The 20832-nt window shown below is 47.2% G+C and overlaps 1 protein-coding gene across 1 annotated transcript in view; it reads left to right on the forward strand.

Annotated features, from left to right (window-relative positions):
• LOC132890283 (cytochrome P450 2D3-like) overlaps window positions 1–20533 on the forward strand; it is a 61964-nt gene extending 41431 nt beyond the window's left edge. Inside the window, exons 5-9 of the mRNA XM_060927097.1 lie at window positions 19165–19367; window positions 19434–19561; window positions 19697–19884; window positions 19958–20099; window positions 20219–20533. Of these exons, the coding sequence (XP_060783080.1) occupies window positions 19165–19367; window positions 19434–19561; window positions 19697–19884; window positions 19958–20099; window positions 20219–20415 (858 nt within the window). The 3' untranslated portion in view covers window positions 20416–20533. The remainder of the gene's footprint in view (window positions 1–19164; window positions 19368–19433; window positions 19562–19696; window positions 19885–19957; window positions 20100–20218) is intronic.
• The last annotated feature ends 299 nt before the right edge of the window (window positions 20534–20832 follow it).

The following is a 20832-nucleotide window of genomic DNA, read 5'->3' on the forward strand; positions in this document are numbered from 1 at the left end:
ATCAGAACGGGTCTAGGGAGATAACTCTATGCTTTCAGGGGAAAACTTCAGAAAAAATATAATTGAATGGTATAATTGAAAAATAGTTCTTCATCGGGATTGTCAAGCAGATTATAGAATGTTCGGTGAAATTCACCACGGGTTTCTCTCAGAAGGAAGTGTTCTCGGCTCCAAATTCTGTTCCTTTTTCTCTTCCTCTGTCTCAGTAAAAGCAGAATGAGGCAATCGTCGTCATCCGAAGAGTCCATATTGTTGGTTACTCGGTCAAAGTAGAACAGACGCAACACGTGAACATCCAAGCATGAAGTTTAATGGCCCAGGGTCCGGTTCTTCACGTGAACATGTAGCGTGCAGCGTGCAGCATGCAGCGTGCAGCGTGAACCTTCTATGGCCCAGCAGCCTTAGGGTCTTTTGACAAAACTACACCAAGATACTTCAGCCTGTTGGTAATTTTGAACGGGAGATTATGCAGAAATTCAGTGTTGAGATCCACACCCAGTGACATGAATTCACTCTTCTGCCAGTTAATTGTATAACCCAAAACTTCACCAAATGTTCTGATTAGATCCAGCAAAACAGGAACTGATTTCTCTGGTTGTGATATGAAAAGAACAACATTGTCCGCATATAGGGAAATATGGTGATCCACTTTACCCAGCCGGATGGGTTCAATAGAAGGCTGATTCCTAATACTAATGGCAAGAGGCTCAATAGCAATGGCAAAGAGCAATGGGCTGAGAGGGCAGCCCTGGCGTGTCCCACGGTGTAATCAGAACAGCACTGATCTTTCTTGATTTGTGAGAATGGAGGAAGATGGATGAGCATATATCATTGTAATCCATGATACAAATTGACTACCAAATCCAAGCTCCTCCAAGGCCTTTACCATGTATGCCCATTCCACTTGGTCAAATGCCTTTTCCGCATCTAGGCAGAGGGCAGCCACCCTCGAGCCCTTACTGTACCTATGATACATTATATTCATCAATCTTCTGACATTAAAAAAGTTAAATCTATTAGGGACAAAGCCAGTTTGATCAGCGTGAATGATGGATGATATGTATTCATTTAACCGATTTGCTAGTAACTTGGTAAAAATTTTCATGTCTGAATTCAACAGTGCTATAGGACGGAAAGATGAAGGCTCAGTTTCATCCCTACCTTCTTTTAATAATAATGAAATATTGGCTTCATATAATGTGGGTTGAAATTCCTGGGTTCCAAATGAATGGTTGAACATCCTCAAAAGGAGGGGAGCAATCTTCAGAGAATGTTTTTTATACAGTTCGATTCCGAAACCATCTGGGCCAGCGGCCTTGCCATTGGGAAATGATTTTTTAGCATCCAGAATCTCTTGCGTGGTGATGTCAGAATTCAAAGCTTCACAGGCAGCCTCACTTAATTTAGGAAGTTTTAGATGCCCCAACCAATCAGAAACATTCCCTTTTCCATTTGACATGTATAACTCTGCATAATATTCCCTAAAGCGATCGTTTATACTTTTAGGATCAGCAATTAGTTCTCCAGTCTTTGATTTAATCTTGTGTATGGCTCTACTAGCTTGCAAGCCTCTTAACTGTTGGGCCAGTAATTTATGGAGCTTATCCCCCAACTCGAAGTGTTTCTGCCTGATCTTAAACAATTGATCGCATACCTGACTGGATAGGATAGTGTTCAATTTCTGACAGTCGCTTCCACCTTTCTTTTTTCAGAGAAGATTCAAAAGAGATTATGTGACTCCGAATCACTACTTTAAAAGTTTCCCATAAAGTGGAGTCTGTGACTTCCAAATTGTCATTGCTCTCCAGGAATTCTGAGATCTTAGTGGATATATATTGACAGAATAATGCATCGGAAAACAGTGATGGGTGGAAACACCAGTTAAACTGCTGGTTTTTGTGATTAAGCTCTAGGACCAATGAAATTGGAGAGTGGTCAAAAATTAAAATATTATGATATTTTGAGGCAATCACATTTGGTGTCAATTTAGAGTCAATTAAAAAATAATCTATTCTTGAAAAGGACTTGTGCATTTGTGCCCAAATCCAGAATCCAGGGACACGTCTACCCGGGGACATTTTGAGTTATTGACAGATTCAGAAAGTACAGTTTCTAAGCTTTCCAATGATGCCTTCCATGTGGAGATCTGACAATATTTGAAGAATGCGTGGCCTTTTGAAAGTGTATAACTCTTAAAACAGAAAAGGGAGAAAATCGCCCTCAAAGTTTTCCATCTCAGCTACTCTGGGTGTAGGGCGGGCACATAATGGTGCTCATTTGCATGATATTAAGGAAAGCCCTACCCCCTACGAGCTAGCATGATACTACGTTCATGTAAACAAAGATCACCACGTCAATTTTTCTTCCATGCAAAGTATGCCCAAAACAATTATGAAGTACAAAAATAAGTGTTAAAGTATACTTTAACGTTTTGTGGTTGAAAAATTACTCACACCGTAAGAAAGATAGCACGATGATGACACAACTAACGCAACGCTAGTTTCATGTACAGCCTCGGTCACAACCGGACGTACGTGCTCCTACGGCCGGTCTACGTGCAAAAAATGCAAGAAACGCACAGAGGGCGCGTGTGAAACGCACGAGAGCGTGAGTGTGATGTGCTGATTTTTGAGCCGCAGACTGGCCGCAGAGGTTCTTTGTCATGTCAAACTCTACGGGCGCTTATGTTTTTTACAGGTTGCAAGACAAACTTACGGCCAACGTACGTCTTTCTCCATGAACAAAAAAAAAAAAACGCAGCGATTTGGGAAACGCCAAAAATCACATGGCCAAAAAATCGTACGTCCGGTTGTAACCTAGGCTTAACCAAACCACAACACTCTCTGTTACATGCAAAAATAACCACACAGCCTTAGATTAATAAACTTACCCCATCAGAAAGAGAAACGTCGCCTTGCACACACCAATGCCTCCGATGGAATGTAATCCTAGCTTCCTTTTGGTTGGGTTTTTTTGCTAGAAATGGTTATCTCCGATGTAAAAACCATGTGTCTGTTTGCTTCGCGGTGTTTCAGCTCCTCTGCGCTCTGTTTAGCTTCCTCATTCCATAGTGAAATTACACGCCTGTATGCAGCTTAAGTAGCCACGAGCTCAGCTCGTATCATACAGCTGATTCACTAAAAAACAAAACAAAAGACTTAAATCATCATGTGAATGGCCCATATGGTAATTTACCCACACCCCCCAGCAGGCTACAGTCCTGACAAAAACTAGACAATTTGCAACAAAAAATGTATGCTTTTCCAACAAAACAATCTATTATCTGAAATACTGATTGCATTCTTCAAGATCTCAACTTGCGCATGATGGAAAAAAACAAAAATCACAAATTTCGAAAAAAAATGCTTCTTTTGCGATTATCTCGGATTCGTTTCGGCCGACATGTGTCCCTGGATTCGGTGAGGGGTCACATTTGTGAAAAAAAAGAATAATCTCTATCTGTAGGATGTCCAAGCCTCCAAAATCAACTAGATTCATGGAAGACATGAAGTTATTTAAAACCGTGGAGGAGGTAGACGACTGATTTGGCTGGACTGTCCTATCCTGTGGCTATCAAGCACACAGTTGAAGTCACCACCTACAATTAAATGTGTATCCAAGGGATCAGGCAGTGAGTTAAATATCTTACAGAAAAAAGCTGGGTCATCAAAATTTGGACCATATACATTAAGGAGCATAACATGAAATGAGGGAATGTAGCCCATTACCAAAATAAACCGGCCATTTAGATCACTCACAGTAGAAACATGCCTAAAAGGCACAGTCTTATGGATCAAAATTGCCACTCCTCTGGCTTTACTGGAAAACGTGGACTGAAAAATATGATTGGCCCAGCTACATCTAAGTAATTTTTCCTTTGTGGGTCTGATATGCGTTTCTTGCAAATACACTTGTAGTAATCCCTGATGTGGGCGGGACACAGAAGCACAGCAGGCGAGAGTTAGTGTTCACACAGACACTTTATTTTGCTGTTTCCATTAGCTTTTCAACTTTTCTCACTCACACACACAACACACACGTGTTCTGGTTAGGGGAGAGATTCTTCTCTGCTCTCCCCCTCCTTTTATACTCCATCCCTGCAACAAACAAACAAACACACACACATTAATTAACACCAGGTGTAATGACCTAGCCACTTACCTTCCCCGACCCCGCCCTCCATTCACAGGCTGCTGCTTGGCCACGCCCCTGCTGCCACATACCCCCACCACCCAACTCAGGCCAGGGAGCGGTCCAGTCTGAAACTGACTCCCCCCCCCGACGGGACAGGAAGTCCACCACCACCATCTGCATCCCCGGCCTGTGGATCACCTCGAACTTAAATGGCTGGAGAGTGAGATACCAACAGGTGATCCACGCATTGGCATCCTTCATGCGGTGGAGCCACTCGAGGGGCACGTGGTCCAAACAGAGAGTGAAAGGGCACCCCAGCAGGTAGTATCGGAGGGCAAGGACCGCCCACTTGATGGCGAGACACTCCTTTTCAATTGTGCTGTACTTGCATCGCATCGACAGCTTTCAGCTGATGTACAGCACCGAGCGCTCCTCACCCTCCACCTCGTGGGACAAAACAACCCCCAGCCCCCTGTCCGATGCATCAGTCTGCAAAATAAAGGGGAGAGAGAAGTCAGGGGAGTGTAAAAGTGGCCCCCCACACAGTGCAGCTTTTACCTCAGAGAACGCCTGTTGGAATTGCTCCGTCCACTGGACCAGATCTGGAGCCCCCTTTTAAGTGAGGTCGGTTAGCGGGCTGGTGACGTCCGAATAGTTAGGTAGAAACCTATGATAATAGCCAGCCAGCCCCAAGAACCGCCTCACCTCCTTTTTGGTCTTGGGCCTCAGACAGGCTGCAATCGCTGCAGTCTTGTTAATTTGGGGACGCACCTGCCCATGACCCAGGTAGAACCCCAGATACCGTACTTCCACCCACCCAATTGCACACTTTTTCGGGTTAGCTGTGAGGCCTGCTCACCTCAGCGACTTTAGAACAGCCCTCAGGTGTTCCAAGTGCCGTGGCCAATCATGACTGTATATTATTATGTCATCTAGATAGGCGGCCACGTAGGCAGCATGAGGGCGGAGGACCCTGTCCATAAGCTGCTGGAATGTAGCGGGCGCCCCAAACAACCCAAAAGGGAGCGTGACAAATTGGTGTAAACCAAATGGTGTGGAAAAGGCTGTTTTCTCTCAGGATAGAGGAGTCAAGGGGATCTGCCAATATCCCTTGGTTAGATCCAGTGTCGAATAAAAGCGAGCAGCACCTAACCGATCAAGCAACTCATCAATGCGAGGCATTGGCTATGCATCAAATTTAGACACTGCGTTGACCTTTCTATAGTCCACACAGAACCGGACTGACCCATCGGTCTTGGGAACCAGGACCACTGGGCTGCTCCAGTCACTGTGGGGCTCCTCGATTATGCCCATTTCGAGCATGGCCTTGAGTTCATCCTGAACCACCTTTTTCTCGTGTTCGGGCAAGCGGTAAGGGCGGCTATGCACTACCACCCCCAGGGGCGTTTTGATGTGGTGTTCTATGAGGTGGGTATGACCAAGAAGGGGCAAGAACACGTCGGAAAATTCCTTCTGCAACTTGGCTACCTCCATGAGTTGGGTCGGCGAGAGGTGGTCTCCACAAGGGACCAGAGTGGTCTGAGATGTTATCTTTTTTACCTCCAGCCCCAGCTCCGCCTTCTCTGGGACTACCGATGTCAATGCCATGGGGACCCCCTTATTCCAGCATTTTAAAAGGTTGAGGTGGTAGACTTGCAGTGCCCCACCCCTATCTGTTTGTTTCACCTCATAGTCGACGTCCCCGACTCGCCGTGTGACGTCGAAGGGCCCTTGCCACTTGGCGACTAATTTAGAACTCGACGTGGGCAATAATATGAGTACTTTGTCTCCCAGCATGAACTCTCTAAGGCGCATGCCCCTGTCATACAGCTGGCTTTGACGTTCTTGTGCCTGCTGTAAATTCTCCTGGGTTAGGTGCATGAGGGTGTGGAGTTTTGCGTGCAGATCAAGAACGTACTGGATTTCATTTTTACTCGGTGAACGTCCCTCCTCCCAATTTTCCCGCAGCACATCCAGAATGCCACGCGGCTTACGCCCATATAATAATTCAAAGGGAGAAAACCCTGTGGAGGCTTGTGGGACCTCTCATACTGCGAATAACAGGGGCTTGAGCCACTTATCCCAATTACGCACATCTTCACTTACGAATTTCCGGATTATGTTTTTGAGTGTCTGGTTAAATTGCTCTACTAATCCATCCATTTGTGGGTGATAGACACTGGTGCGGATAGACTTAATCCCCAGTAACCCATACAGTTTGCGCAATGTGCATGACATAAATGAGGTGCCTTGGTCTGTCAGGACTTCTTTCGGAATCCCGACCCGGGAGATAAAGCAGAAGAGTTCCTCTGCAATACTGCGTGCTGAGATATTGTGGGGAGACACTGCTTTTGGATATCGTGTTGCATAGTCCACTAGAACTAAAATAAAGCTATATCCCCATGCTGACTGATCTAATGGCCCGACGAGATCCATCCCAATTCGCTCAAATGGGGTCTCGATTAGAGGAAGAGGGCGCAACGGTGCTTTTGAAGTGGCCACAGGATTGACTAATTGGCATTCATGGCACACCGCACACCACCGACGGACATCCCCGCGAATCCCTGGCCAATAGAACTGGGCCATTATTTGGGCTAGTGTTTTGTCTTGCCCCAAGTGTCCAGCCATGGGATTAAAGTGAGCCGCATGGAATACGAGTTCCCTATGGCTCTTTGGGATTAACAACTGGGTTCCTTGTTCCTTAGTTTGAGTGTCCTGCGTCACTTGGTACAATCTATCTCTAATAATGGCAAAATAGGGGAAGGTCGGTGCCGCGCTCGGCTGAAGAGTTTGACCATTGATTACTCTCACTTGATCAAATGCATGCCGCAGAGTCTCGTCCCACAACTGCTCTAACGGGAAATCCCCAAGGGACTCCCCGAGAAAGGGAGGAGGAGCAGGCTGCTCCTCACTCTGACACGGTATCAATGTGGACAGCTCTGCGACAGCTTCTCCAGCCAATGCCACACAGGGATCTTTCCATGACCTACTAAGGTAGGACCCACTATATGTTAAATACTCCAGTAATTCTTTAAATCGCGGCCAATCAGTTCCCAAGATCAATGAGTGGGTAAGACGAGGACTAACGGCCGCCTTTATTCTATGCGTTTGGCCCCGGAATAGAATATGGACAGACACTAGCGGGTAATGGTGAACATCCCCGTGCACACACAACACCTTCACCACTTGTGCTCCTCCAATGCCTCACCTTGCACCAGGCATTGGTGACTTGACGTCTGATTACAACCGGAATCCACCAAAGCGTGATATGTATCCCCTTGAATACTCACCTTTATGTGATACATTCCGGCCCGATCGGGGGTGGTTTCTGGCATGTCGGGGATCCAGATGACAGCACCCACCTCCCTTGCAGCGCTCTGACTCTGGAGACGCTCCTATTCCCCGCCACGCCAGCATACTGGCCCAGGCTTTCCCTCTGCACTGGTGTAATGGGTGCCACTCACCTGAGGGGGAGACAACACAGACACAGAAGAGGGAGATGGGAGGACACCACAGGTGCGATGGGCCAGCTGGGGAGGAGCCAGCCGCCGCCTTCGTGGCAGGGGAACGGGGTGGAGAGGGGGACAAGAGACAGAAGGGAGAGAGGGAGAGAGAGAGAGAGAGAGAGAGAAGGTAGAGAAGCAAGGGGAGACGCCTCATCTGCCTGCCATCAGAGCCGCCTCCAGATGGTCCTCCGCCAGCTCGATGGCTCGTTCCAGCGACGCCGGGTGGTGACACTGGACCCATTCTGCCGTTCCTTCCGGAAGTTGAGAGATAAACTGCTCCAGTGCCACCAGATTGATGATCTCCTCGGCATCGTGGTCTTCCACCCTCAGCCATTGCCGGCAGGTGTCCCAGAGTTGCTGGCTGAATGCAAACAGCTGGCAGACCTCCTCCAGTGTCAGCGTCTGGAAGTGCTGACGGTGTTGCTCTGGGGAGCGGCCGAGCTGCTGCAGAATGGCTTTCTTTAGGCCTGCATAGACCAGCTGGCTGTCAGCAGGGAGCTGCTGCACTGCGAGCTGCGCCTCACCAGTCAGGAGCGGGAGGAGGCGCGCCGCGCGCTGCTCCAGCGGCCATTCCAATGCCTCAGCTGCTTGCTCAAAGAGAGCGAGGAATGCTTCCGGATCGTCCAGCGGTCCCATCTTCGTGAGGGTGGCGGCAGCATTGGCCAATGGCCCGGCTGGCGTGAGCAGGTGCCGGAACGCCTGGCGATCTTCCTGCTGGGCCAGCATCAAGGCTTCAAAGCGCTGCTGCTGCTCCTTCCGGAGGGTGATCAGCGCTTGATGCTGGTTCTGCTGGGCGGTAGCAAGGGCAAGGATGAGCCCTTTAAATGGGGAGGACTCCATGGGGTGGTTCTCTTCTGTGTCCCGGGTTTCGGCACCACTGTCGTAATCCCTGATGTGGGCGGGGCACAGAAGCATGGCAGGCAAGAGTTAGTGTTCACACAGACACTTTATTGTGCTATTTTCATTAGCTTTTCAACTTTTCTCACTCACACACTCAACACACACGTGTTCTGGTCAGGGGAAAGATTCTTCTCTGCTCTCCCCCTCCTTTTATACTCCATCCCTGCAACAAACAAACAAACACACACACATTAATTGACACCAGTTGTAATGACCTAGCCACTTACCTTCTCTGACCCCGCCCTCCATTCACATACTGCTGCTTGGCCACACCCCTGCTGCCACAACACTATATCAGCAGACAGAAATTTTAAGTGAGAGAACGCTTTAGCTCTCTTGAGCACAAGACCCAGCCCACACACATTCCAACTAGTAAAAGTGATGCCACCACCTGGCAAAGGTATACTAGGATGCATATGGATTTTGCATAGTAGCAGCATACAAACATAATGCCCTAATAAAATAATGATAAAGACAAGAGAAACACATGAAAACAAACAAGAACATCACCCTCTTCCCCCCTCCCACTTTCCCAAACAAAGTGAGATTGTAAACCCTGCAGTACATACTCTCTTAGGGGCTGCCAGACCATACAGGAACAACTAACCAGCCACTAAGTTAACCCAAGGACCCTGCGCCCTCTCCACTAATGAGGACAAGTGCTTGTGAAAATCAACAGCGATAAATATATTTGTTAGCATACATACGCACATACCTTACAAGCTGTCATATAAATGTCCTGGTAGGTGTGCAAACAACTTAAGAATCGCATACGGAAATACGCCATGTCGGCGGATGGAATTCAAGACAGTGTCTCTGCAAACATCTTGGCATCCTGCGGGGACAAAAAACTCTGTCCATGGTGCCACTGGAGACCCGCAGCCATGCCGGGTAGACAAAACCGCACCTCACACCTGCATCTCGGAGTCGCTTACGGACAGGATCAAATGCCTGCCGTTGCTTCATCACCTCCGCTGGGTAATCAGGAAAGAAGTGAACTGCTTTACCATTGTAGCGTAGAGGAAACTGCTGGTGGGCCAGCTGTAATATTTTCTCCTTCAGTTGGAAGTGATGAATCCGTGCTATCATTACGCGCAGATGCGCATCATCCCCGGAGAGCCATCTTCCCAGCCGATGAGCCCGGTCCACCTCCAGCGGTCTGGGAAAGTTATCAGCGCCCAGCAGCTCAGGGATGAACTTTGCCAAAAACTCTGTTGGGTGTCCGTTCTGGATTTTCTCAGGCAAGCCAATGATTTTAATATTCTGCCGCCGGGAGCAAGCCTCCAGGTCCATTACTTTCAGACGAAGTGCTTCATTTTCCGACTGCATTTTCATACATTTCTGCTCAACGACCAAGAGATGGCGGTCATACTCCGAGCTAGCATTTTCCACCTCCTGTATTCGGTTACCAAGACTCACCAGAGTTGCCTGGGTGGATGCCAAAGATGCCTCCAAGTCATTAAAACGGTCATTCATCATCCTGCTCATACATCATATAGCTGTGAGGATGCTCGATTCAGACTCCAGATCAGTTTTGTTGGCTAACTCCGGGGCCGCAGCAGCTAGCTCCGCTAGCTCCACACATGGCTGGCCATCGGCCTCGTGAGAGGCTTTCTCTTGCCACTTCCCTCTTTCAGTTTTCGGTTTTGTCATCTTGAGGAGCTTAGGTCAAAGTATTTATGAGGCGAAACTGGGAAATTAGATGAAACATTAAGTAAATGACCAAACTATTTCGAATGTGGAGAGGAGCTCTGAGAAATATGACTACTCCATACGGTGCTCACTAGTGCCCCCCCTTTATTAACACTTTTCAGCATCTTTCACTCTCCCAGACACTCAGACACACACACACACACACATCAGCCGTCTGGTTGGGGAGAGAGCTCTCTTCCTCTGCTCTCTCTCTCCTTATATCGGGCATGGTCACTGGGAAGACACACAAACACTGTTTAATTGACATCAGGTGTAGTGATTCTGCCACTTACCTTCTCTGACTCTGCCCTCCGGTCACAGACCGAAGCTTGACCACACCCCCGCTGCCACATACCCCCACCGCCCGACTCAGGCCGGGCAGCTGTCTGGCCTGCAGCCAACTCCCCGCCTCGATGGGAGAGGAAGTCCTCCACAACCATCTGCACCCCCGGCCTGTGGATCACCTTGAAGTTAAAGGGCTGGAGTGCCAGATACCAACGGGTGATCTGCGCGTTGGCATCCTTCATGTGGGGGAGCCACTGGAGGGGCGCGTGGTCCGAACAGAGAGTGAAAGGGCATCCCAGCAGGTAGTAGCAGAGGGCGAGGACTGCCTACTTGATGGCTAGGCACTCCTCCTCGATTGTGCTGTAGCGCCCCTCACGCACTGACAGTTTCCTGCTGATGTACAGCATGGGGCGAGCCTCCCCCTCCACCTCCTGGGACAAAACTGCCCCAGCCCTCTGTCCGACACATCCGTCTGCAACATAAAGGGGAGAGAAAAGTCAGGGGAGTGTGACAGTGGCCCCCCACACAGTGCAGCCTTCACCTCAGAGAAAGCCCGCTGGCATTGCTCCGTCCACTGGACTGGATTTGGTGCCCCCTTTTTAGTGAGATCAGTCAGCGGGCTGGTGACATCCGAATAATTAGGTATAAACCTACAATAGTAGCCAGCCAGCCACAGGAACTGTCTCACCCCCTTTTTGGTCTTGGGCCTCGGGCAGGCCGCAATTGCTGCCATCTTATTAATTTGGGGACGCACCTGCCCATTGCCCAAGTGGTAGCCCAGATACCATACTTCCACCCGCCCAATTGCACACTTCTTCAGGTTGGCCGTGAGACCCGCTTGCCTCAGCGACCCAAGGACGGCCCTCAGGTGCTGCAAATGCCGCGGCCAGTCTTTACTATAGATTATAATGTCATCCAAGTATGCGGCCGCGTAAGTGGCGTGGGGGCAGAGGACCCTGTCCATGAGCCGCTGGAACGTACCGGGCACCCCACACAGCCCAAAAGGAATTGTGACAAATTGGTGTAAGCCAAACGGTGTGGAAAAGGCCATTTTTTCTCGGGATAATGGAGTCAAGGGGATCTGCCAATAACCCTTTGTCAAATCCAGTGTCAAATACAAGTGAGCCGTGCCTAGTCGATCCAGCAACTCGTCAATGCGAGGCATTGGGAACACGTTGAATTTAGACACACTATTGACTTTTCTATAGTCCCCACAGAACCGGACCGACCCGTCGGCCTTGGGAACCAAGACCACCGGGCTGCTCCAGTCACTGTGGGACTCCTCGACGATGCCCATTTCAAGCATGGCCTTGAGTTCTTCCCAAACCACCTTTTTCTTGTGTTTGGGTAGCCTGTAAGGGCGGCTGCGCACTACCACCCCCGGGGGCATCTCAATGTGGTGTTCTATGAGGCGGGTGCAGCCGGGCAGGGGCGAGAACACATCCGAAAATTCGGTCTGCAACTGGGCAACCTCTGTGAGTTGGGTCGGGGAGAGGTGGTCTCCATAGGGGACCGGAGAGGTAAGTGATGTCAATGTTCCTTTTTGAACCTCCGGCCCCAGCTCCACCTTCTCCGGAACCACTGACACCAATGCCACCGGGACATCCTCGTTCCAGAGTTTAAGCAGATTGAGGTGGTAAATCTGTAGTGCCCCACCCCTGTCCATTCGCCTCATCTCATAGTCAACGTCCCCGACTCGCCGTGTGACCTCAAAGGGTCCTTGCCACTTGGCGATCAATTTGGAGCTCAACATGGGCAACAGTATGAGTACTTTATCTCCCGGTGCGAACTCCCTAAGGCAAGTACCCCTATTGTACAGGTGGATTTGCCATTCTTGAGCCTGCCACAAATTCTCCTGGGTTAGGTGTGTGAGTGTGTTGAGTTTTGCACGCAGGTCAATAACGTATTGAATTTCGTTTTTGCTCAGTGAAGGTCCCTCCTCCCAATTTTCCCACAGTACATCTAGGATGTCGCGCGGCTTATGCCCATATAATAATTAGAATGGGGAGAACCCTGTGGAGGCTTCTGGGACCTCTCGCACTGTGAATAACAGGGGTTCAAGCCATTTATCCCAATTGCGTTTGTCCTCGCTTATGAATTTTTTAATTATATTCTTGAGGGTGGCGGCACGGTGGTGTAGTGGTTAGCGCTGTTGCCTCACAGCAAGAAGGTCCTGGGTTCGAGCCCCGGGGCCGGCGAGGGCCTTTCTGTGTGGAGTTTGCATGTTCTCCCCGTGTCCGCGTGGGTTTCCTCCGGGTGCTCCGGTTTCCCCCACAGTCCAAAGACATGCAGGTTAGGTTAACTGGTGACTCTAAATTGACCATAGGTGTGAATGTGAGTGTGAATGGTTGTCTGTGTCTATGTGTCGGCCCTGTGATGACCTGGCGACTTGTCCAGGGTGTACCCCGCCTTTCGCCCGTAGTCAGCTGGGATAGGCTCCAGCTTGCCTGCGACCCTGTAGAAGGATAAAGCGGCTAGAGATAATGAGATGAGATGAGAGATTCTTGAGGGTGTGGTTGAACCGTTCAACTAAACTGTCTGTTTGTGGGTGATAAACACTGATGCAGATCGGCTTAATTCCCAATAACCCATAGAGTTCGCGCAGTGTGCGTGACATAAACGAAGTGCCTTGATCAGTCAGAATCTCTTTGGGGATTCTGACTCAGGAGATGACGTGGAAGAGTGCTTCCGCAATACTGCACGCTGAGATATTGCAAAGAGGCACTGCTTCTGGGTATTGCGTTGCATAGTCCACCAGGACTAAAATAAAGCGATACCCTCCTGTTGACCAGTCTAATGGCCTGACGAGATCCATCCCAATTCTTTCGAATGAGGTCTCGATTAATGGTAGAGGGTGCAAAGGCGCTTTTGGAATGGCCACTGGATTTACTAACTGGCATTCGCAGCATGCCATACACCACTTACGGACATCGCCGCAAATCCCTGGCCAATAGAACCGGGCCATTATTCGGGCTAGTGTCTTATCCTGCCCCAAGTGTCCAGCCATGGGAGTAAAGTGAGCTGCCTGGAATACCAATTCCCGTGGCCCTTTGGGATCAAAAGTTGTGAGACCGTCTCCTTAGTCTGAGTGTCCTGCGTCACTCGGTATAATCTATCTTTCATAATGGAGAAATAGGGGAAGGATGGGGTGGTGTTTGGCTGGAGCGTTTGACCATCAATTACTCTCACTTGGTCAAACGCATGCCGCAGAGTCTCGTCTCGCGACTGCTTTAACGGGAAATCCGAAAGGGATTCCCCGAGAGAGGGAGGAGGAGCCTGCTGCTCCTCACTCTGACGCGAAGATGACGTAGACGGCTCTGTGACAGCTGCTCCCGCCAATGCCACTCCGGGACCTCCCCCTGCTGAACTACGGCAGGACCCACTCTTTACTAAATGAGTCATTAATTCCCGAAATCCCGGCCAATCAGTCCCCAAAATTATCGAGTGGGTAAGGCGAGGATTAACCGCCACCTTTACACTAGATTTCTCCTCTCGAAATAGAATGTGGACTGACACTAAAGGGTAGTTGTGAACATCCCCGTGCACACACAACACCTTCACCAATTGTGCTCCCCCCAATGCTTCGCCTTGCACCAGGCTTTGGTGGATTGAGGTCTGATTACAGCCAGAGTCCACCAAAGCCTGATACATATCCCCTTGGACACTCACCGGTATGCGATACACTTCGGACCAATCGAGGGCAGCTCCTGGTGCGTTGGGGATCCAGACCACTGCGCTCACGTCCATTACCAAGCACTGATGGTGGAGGTGCCCTGGCTCCCCGCAGCACCAGCAAACCGGCCCGGGCTTTCTCTCTGCACTGGAGCTCTGGGGCTCATTCACCTGAGGGGGGGGGAGAGACAGACATGGAAGTGGGAAACGGGAAGGCACCGGGGTGCGGCGGGCCGGCTGGGGTGGAGCCGGCCCCCGCCTCCGCGGTGGGGGAATGGGGTGAGGACAAGACACAGAAGGGGAGGGGGAGAGAGAGAGAGAGGAGAAGAGGAGATCTGCTGTCCTGCTGTGGGAACAGCTGCCAAATGATCCTCCGCCAACTCGATGGCCTGATCCAGCGATGCCGGGCGATGGCGCTGGACCTACTCGGCTGTTCCTTCAGGAAGCCAGACGATGAACTGCTCCAGTGCCACCAGATCAATGATTCCTTCAGCGTCACGGTTGTCAGCCCTCAGCCACCGCTGGCAGGCGTCCCGGAGTTGCTGGCCAAACGCAAACGGCCGGCCGACCTCCTCTAGGCGTAGAGTGAGAAAGCTCTGGCATTGTTGTTCGGGGGTGCACCCCACACACTGGAGGATGGCCCGGTGCAGGTCCACGTAGACCAGCCGGCTGTCAGCGAGGAGCTGTAGCGCGGCCAGCTGTGCCTCGCCCGTTAGCAGGGGGAGGATGCGAGCTGTCCGTTGTTCCACTGACCAGCCCCAGGCCTCTGCTGCTTGTTCAAATAGTGTGAGGAAGGCCTTGGGGTCGTCATGCGGGCCCATCTTCATTAGGGTGAGGTGAGGTGGGCCCGCGGTGGTGGAGGTGGTGGACCCCTGCCGACGCGAGGAGGTGCCGGAACTCCTGACGATCTTCCTGTTGTGCGGGCACCAGGGCCTCGAACCGTTGTTCTTGCGCCTTTCAGAGGGCGAGCAGCGCCTGGTGCTGGATCTGTTGGGCCATGGCGAGGGCGTGGACCAGGTCTACAAAGGGGGAGGACTCCATGGGGCTGTTCTCCTCTGTGCTCTGATCCCGGGTTTCGGCACCACTGTAGAACTTTACACGGGTGGGTGGAGCACAGAAGTACGGCAGGCCAGAACTGAGTTTCCAAAACTCTTTAGATAGATAGATAGATAGATAGATAGATAGATAGATAGATAGATAGATAGATAGATAGATAGATAGATAGATAGATAGATAGATAGATAGATAGATAGATAGATAGATAGATAGATAGATAGATAGATAGATAGATAGATAGATAGATAGATAGATAGATAGATAGATAGATAGATAGATAGATAGATAGATAGATAGATAGATAGATAGATAGATAGATAGATAGATAGATAGATAGATAGATAGATAGATAGATAGATAGATAGATAGATAGATAGATAGATAGATAGATAGATAGATAGATAGATAGATAGATAGATAGATAGATAGATAGATAGATAGATAGATAGATAGATAGATAGATAGATAGATAGATAGATAGATAGATAGATAGATAGATAGATAGATAGATAGATAGATAGATAGATAGATAGATAGATAGATAGATAGATAGATAGATAGATAGATAGATAGATAGATAGATAGATAGATAGATAGATAGATCTTTATTGTCCCCCCAAGGGAAATTTGTCTTCACCAACTGTCAGACTTGGAACAGCTACAACATATAAGTACAATAAAGACATAACCAACATTAAACAGGTATAAAATGACATTCAGACAAAAACAAGCGACAGGCATCAAGACATTGAACATATATCAAATCAAAAATCAAATCAAATCAAATATGCTCACTTAGACAAGAAACCATTCAGACAGTAGGCCTACAACATATCTGCATCAGACAGTCCTTCACTATTTACCCAGTCCAGGAAAGTCCGTACAGGGTTATTGGGGGAGGCAGTTCAATGCATAGATGGCAGACGGTACAAAACTCTTACTAAAATGTGCCCGTCTCCATCTTAAAGTCCTATACCTGCAGCCAGATGGGAGCAGTGTGAAAAGTGGGTAAAGAGGGTGATTGTGGTCTTCAATTATTGACACTGCAAGGTGTGTGACAGCTTTGAGGTTGAGCTCAGCAAGGTTGCGTGTGGGGTGGTGAATGATTTTGGATGCTGTGTGTGTGATTTTTGTCAATTTGTTTCTGTTGGAGGTTGAGAGCATATTATAGAAGCAGGGTGAACAGTACAGTAGAATAGGCTGAATGATGCTGGAGTACAGAAGGGACAGAAGATGAGGGGCAACAGAGAGAGCACTGAGCTTGCGGATGACAGAGAGCCTTTGTTGAGACCTCTTGTGGATGTTAGTGATGTGTTGATCAAATGTCAGCTTATTGTCTATAGTGAGTCCCAGGTACTTGAAATGGCTGACCTGTTCAACCTTCTGATTATGGATGAGAGTGGAGGGCAGAACAGTGGTGTCTGAATTATGAAATACCATTTCCTTTGTTTCTGCCACATTGAGTTCCAGAAAGTTATCTGTGCACCACTGGGTAAAAAGGGAGATGGATGATTGGTAGGCCGTGATGGAGTCATTGTCGCTCAGCAAACCTAGGATGGCAGTGTCGTCGGAATATTTAAAATATGTGGTGACGGGTGAGGGGCTGATGCAGTCGTTGGTGTAGAGGGTGTAGAGGAAAGGGCTAAGAACGCAGCCTTGCGGAGCTCCTGTGTTAGTGATAATGGTGGATGATGTCACTGTGCCTATCCTGACAGCCTGTGGTCTGTTGGTGAGGAAGTTGTGAATCCAGTGGATGAGGGGTGGTGGAATTATTAACACTTTTCAGCGTCTTTCACTCTCCCAGACACACGCACACACACATCAGCCGTCTGGTTGGGGAGAGAGCTCTCTTCCTCTGCTCTCTCTCTCCTTATATCGGGCATGGTCACTGGGAAGACACACAAACACAGGTTAATTGACATCAGGTGTAGTGATTCTGCCACTTACCTTCCCTGACTCTGCCCTCCGGTCACAGACCGATGCTGGACCACGCCCCCACTGCCACACTCACCCAAGCTCAAAATCGAACCGGGCCATAATTGGATCGTGTTAATACAATGTCACTTGATCATACTCTACATAATTCAAACTAGTAATTAGGAACTTGATTTAATTACATAGAATTCATGAAATCACATTTTGATGAGAAACTAAATCTTTTTACGTAAACTACACATAATCTGCTCTCTTAAATATTCCATTTTTAGTGTAAAGGTGAACAATTGTGCAACATCTAAGAGGAAAGTAAAATTATTTCGAAAACATAATGCAACAATGCGACAGAGGAACAAGAGAACAAAGCTGGCTATGCTATTGAAGAGTAACATGAACCAATCATGGGTATCTGTGAGCTAATGTACGTGGAAGAGGGAAGATATCAATTTCCTTCAAGTTTGTGACACTACCCTATGACCAAGCATGAGTAGCGGTTCAAAAAATATGCAGTTGAACGGCTTCATGTGTCTCTGAGGAAGCATGTGTTTGCACCACTTTCCCCAGTGAGTAGCTGCTATAATAAAATCATGGGAAGAACTGGCTGGTGGTGGGGTGTTAGACCAAAAATGTTTTTCTACCCCCTCCAAAATATGGACATGATCTATCTAAGTATGGAAATACCAATATTTGTCCAACTGAAAAATGCTAACCCCCCTGTACATACCCTCTGAAGTTAATAACCCCTCCAAATAGTCAAAAACTGCCTTTTTCACTAATATAAGCATTCCTTAATGGAAATAACTCTTAAATAGTATAACATCAAAAAATCACAGTAATAACATTTATTTATCACAAAAAGAGTTGTTTAAGGCACTGGAAATGTTTCAGATGCAACAGATAAGGCTAAGTGGCAGAAATTGTGTCTGAAATGTCCATTTTGACAATCAGTAGAGAATTACATAGTTTGCACTGATTTGTCAGTGATTATTTACCTGCAAGAACACAAATAATGACTATTTAATGCATTGGGAGATATAATTCAGATATAAATCATTTGTGCATACTGGTTCTTAAGACTAAATTAGTAACCTTAAGTAATGATCCTCTATGCTTAAAAATAGTTCATATTTGAGGTATTACTGAAGAGTGTGACATTTATCAATAACTTTAAAACTTGCTGAAAAAGAGCAGAATTACCATGTTTAATTTACTTGAATGTAAGGTTACTTACCACTAAGCTTATTACCTTAAAATAATGATCATCTGCACTGAAAATGTTGTAGTCGTACCTAGTGGCATACCTGAAGAGGTTCGCATTCATTGATAACTTTAAAACACATTAAAAAAAGAAGCATTCTAATATCAAACAGCACTGTAATGTATTTTGTCATATTGTAAGAATGGAAACTTTCAGAGGGTATGTACAGGGGAGTTAGCAAGGTTCAATTTAATAAAATTTTATATTTTCCCACATAGATGGACCATCTCCATATTTCTAGGGGGGTAAAACATGGAAAAGTCAAAATTCTTAAAATACCCCCCCCCCCCCCCCCCCCCACACACACACACACACACACACACACACACACACACTGGTGGATGGGAATTGGCATCAACTGTAGAAAACATGGATGGCTTGATTCCATTGCCTCCCACTCTACAGAAATGAAACCAATGAACCATGTTGTCAAAATTTGGAGCCAGAGTCTGTGCAGTAGAGATGAAGTCAGGTACATCTACTCCTTTGCTATGCTCCATGTACAGTGGACAGTCCTAATGCTCAGTGGTAGAAACGATCAGATGAATATGGGGACATTGTTAAATAATGTTTATTACACCTATCCAGAGAATGTAATAGTTTCAGCTGGAGATATTTCATTAATACAGATGCATCTATGAAGGACATGTATCACATGAACTGAAAATGTGATTGGGGGGTTTGAATGCATGTACTACAAGAGCCAAATCTTCTGTTTTTTTATAGCTCTATGATGCACTTCCTGTGGTGAGGTCCTTGCCCCTTCCCTTTAAAAAAGCCTTTGATAACTTCAGCAGACTTAAAAGCTTGACAGCAAACATGATCAATAAGCACAAGACAACAAGAGTACCAGGAAAACCAAGAGACTTTGTCGACTGCTATTTGGATGAGCTTGATAAGGTTTGTATTTGTGTGATTAAGTCAATTCAGTTTTGCCTGATGACAAATCATGCTAATGTGTGTTATTTTATGTCTTGTTTGTTACAGAGAGACAGTGAATCCACTTTCAGTGAAGAACAACTTGTGGTGTATGTTATGGATCTGCATGGGGCTGGAACTGATACCACATCCAACACACTACTTACAGCGATTCTCTACCTCATGGTTCATCCGGACATCCAGAGTGTGAACTTTAAAATTGTCCATTGCATTATCTTCTAAACCTGTTTATTAAATCGATGTTGAACTTTTGATATTATTGCCCAAATTGGCAGGTTGAATGAATCTCATAATGGTGCCATACATGCTTTGTTTCTAGAGAGATGCCAGCAAGAGATTGATGAGGTTCTGGAGGGAAAATCTGAGGTATCATTCGAGGACAGACACAACATGCCGTACATACAAGCTGTGATTCATGAGTGTCAACGTGTCGCCAACACTGTGCCTCTGAGTGTGTTCCACTGTACCACAAGAGATACTGAACTGATGAACTACACCATCCCAAAGGTGACGATTTTAATTGCTTTGGCTTCACCATTCTGCTACACGTTAATCTCTGTTTTTTTATTTCCCTTTCCAGGGAACTCTGATCATTCCCAACCTGTCCTCAGTGCTGAGCGAAGAAGGCCAGTGGAAGTTTCCTCATGATTTTAATCCATCTAACTTCCTAAATGAACAGGGACAGTTTGAGAAGCCTGAGGCCTTCTTACCTTTTTCATCTGGTGAGAACTCAGGAGTGAAAAGACACTGCAAACTTCATTTAAACCTTATTTAACCAAACCAGAGATTAATTAATTTGACAAAAAGCAAATCTACATTTATGTATTCTGTCTGTGTGTAGGGCCTCGTGTATGTCTCGGTGAAAGTCTGGCTCGCATGGAGCTCTTCCTCTTCTTGGTTACTCTGCTGCGCCGCTTTCAGTTCATTTGGCCTGAAGATGCAAGAGAACCAGATTTCACTCCTGTGTTTGGGCTAACAATAACACCCAAACCGTACAGGATGGGAGTCAGGCTGAGAGAACCAGCTAGAGAAATGTAGACCCAGTATATATCTGTATACTGAAAATATCTTTATGGCTATTGAAGAAATGAGCCTGTCCTCATGGGCATGTGACAGTTGTTCTAGTGTTAATGTTATGTTATAATTAACATGGTGGTTGGCTATTTCAAATTTAATTACTTCCTTCTTCATGGCCTTGTATCTAAAATTGTATCTAAAATTGTGTCTTATTTCTTTCTGTGATTCTGTGAAAAAAAAGGATGTAAAAAAGGGATGTAAGAGGATAATCAAGTCAAATTCCAGCTATTTAACCCATGTTAAATTAAACTGCCAGTCGTAAATCTGGACCTTGTTTACAATGTTTGACAATGATTAAAAAGTTGCATTCATCACAAAATGTTTGTTTGTGCATATTAATGCCAAATGCTGTGATTGTAAATATATAAAAACAAATAT

This window comes from Neoarius graeffei, chromosome 8, assembly GCF_027579695.1.
Source record: "Neoarius graeffei isolate fNeoGra1 chromosome 8, fNeoGra1.pri, whole genome shotgun sequence".
In the NCBI taxonomy this organism is placed as follows: domain Eukaryota; kingdom Metazoa; phylum Chordata; class Actinopteri; order Siluriformes; family Ariidae; genus Neoarius; species Neoarius graeffei.